Source organism: Aedes aegypti, chromosome 1 (assembly GCF_002204515.2).
Source record: "Aedes aegypti strain LVP_AGWG chromosome 1, AaegL5.0 Primary Assembly, whole genome shotgun sequence".
NCBI classification, from domain to species: Eukaryota; Metazoa; Arthropoda; class Insecta; order Diptera; family Culicidae; genus Aedes; species Aedes aegypti.
In genome coordinates this window covers 159464241-159468926 of record NC_035107.1, presented here as the reverse complement: position 1 = coordinate 159468926, position 4686 = coordinate 159464241, and the positions used below count along the sequence as shown (strand labels likewise).

At 40.8% G+C, this 4686-nt stretch overlaps 1 protein-coding gene across 1 annotated transcript; it reads left to right on the top strand.

Moving 5' to 3' along the window:
- Positions 1–962: 962 nt before the first annotated feature.
- Positions 963–3067, top strand: LOC23687841 (nucleolar protein 56). The gene is made up of 2 exons (XM_011495220.2): positions 963–1280; positions 1422–3067. The coding sequence occupies exons 1-2, from the start codon at positions 1278–1280 to the stop codon at positions 2925–2927; spliced, it is 1509 nt and encodes a 502-aa protein (XP_011493522.1). The 5' UTR covers positions 963–1277; the 3' UTR covers positions 2928–3067.
- The last annotated feature ends 1619 nt before the right edge of the window (positions 3068–4686 follow it).

Sequence of the window (4686 nt, the reverse complement as noted above, 5' to 3'; positions counted from 1 at the left end):
TTGTATGTTCTTTGTAATTTCACGTATGTTATAGATTCGTATATGTAGTATATCTAGTTTTTAAATGGCAGTCTGTGCAGTAATTTTACTGAAGATGAAGTTGAATAAATAAATATTTAAAGCGAAGTATGCACTTCAACAGAAAAGTAATCACCTATCTCGATGCGTGGGAAATTTCTTGCAAGAAATGCTCAAGAAAAACATTTTTCTTTGATCGCAGTACGCTGTTGAAAAGAAATGTCAATTCAAATGGAGCTCACTGTAGGAAATTTCATGACCATTTCTTGGGCAGAAATTTTTACTTTTCTTGAGCGGAACAGCATACTTGGCTTAAAGCCTGATTTGCTGCTGAACAGGAATCGCTAAAGAAATTTCTCGCCGATTCCTTGCAGAAATTTTCTACAGCGACTCCCGTTTGAACTGACATTTCTTTTCAATTGCGTACTGCGATCAGAAAAAAGCGCATTCTTGATCGATTCCTTGCAGAAATTCTCCATGCATCAAGATAGGCGGAGAAATTACTTGTCAGCAGCGAATCAGGCTTAAGGCGAAGTAGGCCGACATTGAAATTTGTACGCATCGTTGATGATTGTTGCTAATTCATCTCACGATTTCGAATCAAAGAAAATTAGTTGGTTTTGCACTGGCACAGCTGAAAAAGTATCAGCATACTTTATGCATGTTAGCGCGTACAGTTATACTTTTTCAAGTCAATATATATCAAGACTGAGTTTTATCACTTTGAAATGCAAGCTGAAAAGTCATCATTGATGCCAAAACGAATGACGGGATACTTAGCCTTAAACATCATGCTCATCGAGCTCGCTCACGTTTTCAATGCCTGATCGAAATCCGATTTGTTTACATTTCGATTACTGGCCCTTTTGTATCATGACGCGCGATTTTCGCGGAACACCACCATCAGGAGCGCATATTTTTACCAGTGGGCTTCCGGTTAAATGTCATTTGCAACTTCAAAACACCCCAGCAAACGAACACAGTTCTGTCGCACTGCAGAGATCGTAGTGCTGTTTTCCTACAAAATGTGTTGTTAATCGCGCTTCGGTTCGATAATAATAATTTTTGGGTCGTTTTTACGGCAATTTAATACGTTTGAACCGTTTACCGACGAAGTGTTTCAAAAGCAAACATCAATCAGTGTCATAAATGTGCTCTTAAATGTAACACAGTTGGAAGTACAAATTGACAAATAGTTTCTGGACAGTGTGTTCGCCTTCCGGACAGACCACGATTTTGAACTAAGAATCGTTCAAACCATGGTAAGTAATTATTAATTGTAAAATGTCTACAGAATGCGCTAAGGTCGTTTTCTTGATCCTATTTTGACTGACTTCTGTTTCACAAGGATATAAAACAAATCAAGCTTATTCCTAACCTTAAACCTTGTTTACCAATTTTAGGCCCTGTACGTCCTTTACGAACATGCTGCCGGCTATGCCGTGTTTAGCGTCAAGGAGTTTGAGGAGATTTCGATGTTATTGCCACAGGTGGAACAGTCCGTGACCGATTTGTCCCGCTTCAATTCGATCGTAAAGCTGGTGGGATTCTCTCCCTTCAAAACGGCGGTCGCTGCGCTGGAAAACGTCAATGCCATCTCGGAAGGAATCGTCCCGGATGACCTGTCGGTATTTCTGGACTCGGTTCTTCCGAAAGCGTCCAAATCCAACAAGTTCACTTTGGGTGTGGCAGATGCCAAGCTTGGCGCGGCTTTAGCAGAAGCGCTGAAAATTCAATGCTCGCACATTGGAGCCGTTCCGGAGATATTGCGGGGAATTCGTCATCACTTCCCGAAGCTGGTCAAAGGATTCTCCGACAAAAGTGCTGGCATTGCTCAGCTGGGTTTGGGCCATAGCTATTCACGATGCAAGGTCAAGTTCAATGTCCATCGCTCGGACAATATGATCATTCAATCGATTGCGCTGCTGGATCAGCTGGACAAAGACATCAACACGTTTTCGATGCGGATTAGAGAGTGGTATTCTTACCACTTCCCAGAGCTGGTTAAAATCGTCCCAGACAATTATCTATTTGCCAAGGTCGCCCATTTCGTCAAGGATCGCAAATCACTCTCCCAGGAAAGTTTGGAAGGTCTCGAAGAGATTGTGATGGATTCGGAAAAAGCGCAGGCCATTATCGACGCGTCCAAAATGTCCATGGGAATGGACATTTCCGTAATAGATTTGCTGAACATTGAGATGTTTGCCAAGCGAGTGGTTAATCTGTCGGAATATCGCCACCAGCTAGCTGAGTACCTGCACTCGAAAATGACCAATGTCGCTCCAAATTTGCAATCCTTGATCGGAGATCAAGTTGGTGCTAGGCTCATTTCAAAGGCCGGAAGTCTCACAAACCTGGCCAAGTATCCTGCATCGACGGTGCAGATTTTGGGAGCAGAAAAGGCACTGTTCCGTGCTCTTAAAACCAAGAGCAACACACCGAAGTATGGTCTGCTGTTCAACTCTTCGTTTATCGGACGAGCAAATGCCAAAAACAAGGGTCGTATTTCGCGCTTTTTGGCCAATAAATGCTCCATCGCATCTCGTATCGATTGCTTTACCGAAGCTCCCAACAGTGTATTTGGGGAAGCGCTGAAGCAACAGGTGGAAGACCGTTTGAAGTTCTACGAATCCGGTGAAGCACCCCGCAAAAACGAAGAAGTCATGAAGGAAGCAATCGAAGTTGCTGCTCAGCTCAATGCCAGCCAGATGAGTGCTAAGAAGAAGAAAAAGAAGAAGGACAAGAAGCGTAAACTTGAGGAAGAAGATGATGCGAACGGAACTGCAGCAGATGAAACGCTGAATGACACTGCTAACGGTAATGGATCGATCCTGGAAGCAGAGCCCGAAGCAACAGGCGAGCCCAAGAAGAAGAAAAAGAAGAAGAAGAGCAAGGCCGCCGAAGAATGAGAAGTGTGAAGGTAAATGTATGAGTAAATCATCCTTTTTTCCTAAGGATTATTTTTTTCCTTTATAATAGTTTCATAGATGCATAACTACCTATGCATTAAATATAACCTATCGATTTCTAGATAAGATTGTAATTACAAGAAGACTTCTATTATTTTTCATTCGAAATTCCAACTACACATCGACAACAATCGGCTAGGCTCCGCTCCATTTCAGAGCTGGTGACATGTCTCTTTTAGCAATTTGGCCACTATTTTGAAGCTAGACACTAAAAAGTCTCTTCAATGGATGGCCTCTTTTACAGCCAAATGGTCTCTGCAGTCACTTTGCAATGGATCAACTAAGAGCATTTTAGGAATGAAACATGATTAAAAATCATGGTTTTACTGAACAAAACAATATTACCTCCTTGGCACAACAGAATATAGCTGTTTTTGGGAATACTCTTCAAAATTTGCGATTATTTGCGAAAAAATGACGATTTCTAAAGAAATTTTAAACGTTGTAATTCTCGCTGAAACCAGGCCTCCATCGGCACACATCGTTAGAATTCCAATTTTATGTCACTGATCGCTAGTATATGCTAAAACTAAAGGGTGGTCCTTTCGGTTTTGTCAAATTGGTGGACCCCTCGTACGCCAGCTCGCTAAACAGTTTGCGAAAAAGCCCATTTTTTGATAAATCATGGATATTTCTTGACGTGATATGTCTTATATTTTCCTTGGAACACATAGCAAACTTAGTGGCATCGTATAGAGGGAGGATGTTACTATAAAAGTAAATTTTCGCATAACTTATGATCTCGCCCTAAAAGAATGCAGTTCTACGAGAAGACCCAAGCTGACGTGTTCGGATTCGCGCACAATCGAAGTGATTTTTTTCTTCTCGTGTTTCTGGGCAGTTATGCGAAGGCCCAAGCTAGAGGTTGCAAATGAAGAATTCGGTGAGTTTGTTCCAATATGAACCAATTCCAAAATATTTTTCATAGGTGCCAGAACGTCTGCCAAACGTATTCTATAGCCTTTCCTATCCCATTAAAATTCCACAACATCACGTAACACCTATGATAAGTCGTACACTGAAATGAATTGCATTGTAAGCCGAACGTTGTTTGAGTAGTTAAATTTCATTGTTTTGAGAATGTTTATAGTCATCTAAATATGTTAAAACTAACGACAAACTGCAGTCAAAACAAACATGCAATTTGACAACATTTTATAGTATAAACAGCTACATTGGTTCTAAATTTGAACATGCATCATTGTTTGAGTGATCGTTGTTGTAAATTTTACCATATTCATAGTACAATCAAGAATATGTCACCAACAAAATTCAACCGAAGTGGCTTGACAGTCAAATCAACTGTAACAAGGTAGTAATTTTTCTGAGTGTTTTGTTACGCAACGAGCCGCCATTTTATCATTCATTGCCATTTGCGAGTAAAACCGTGCGGACATTTTTCAACACCTCTGAAAATTGTGGAAATTCGTGCGAGAATGGATAAAAAAGAAGATCGTGAGGTGAACTTGGTGGAGCTAATTATCACTAATCCGGAGGATATCGAATTAATCGATGGTAAGGCTAAAAATTATCATTATTTTTACATTTTAAGATTACTTTTCTTTTGTTGTTTAATTTAGATGCCGGTTCGGACTCGCAGGCGACGCAGAAGTTGCAGCAAGCTGTAGTTACCAAGTTCCAGTATATAACGTGGCAACTTCATCGGCAGTCGTATCACCGAAACGTAAACTGATTCAGA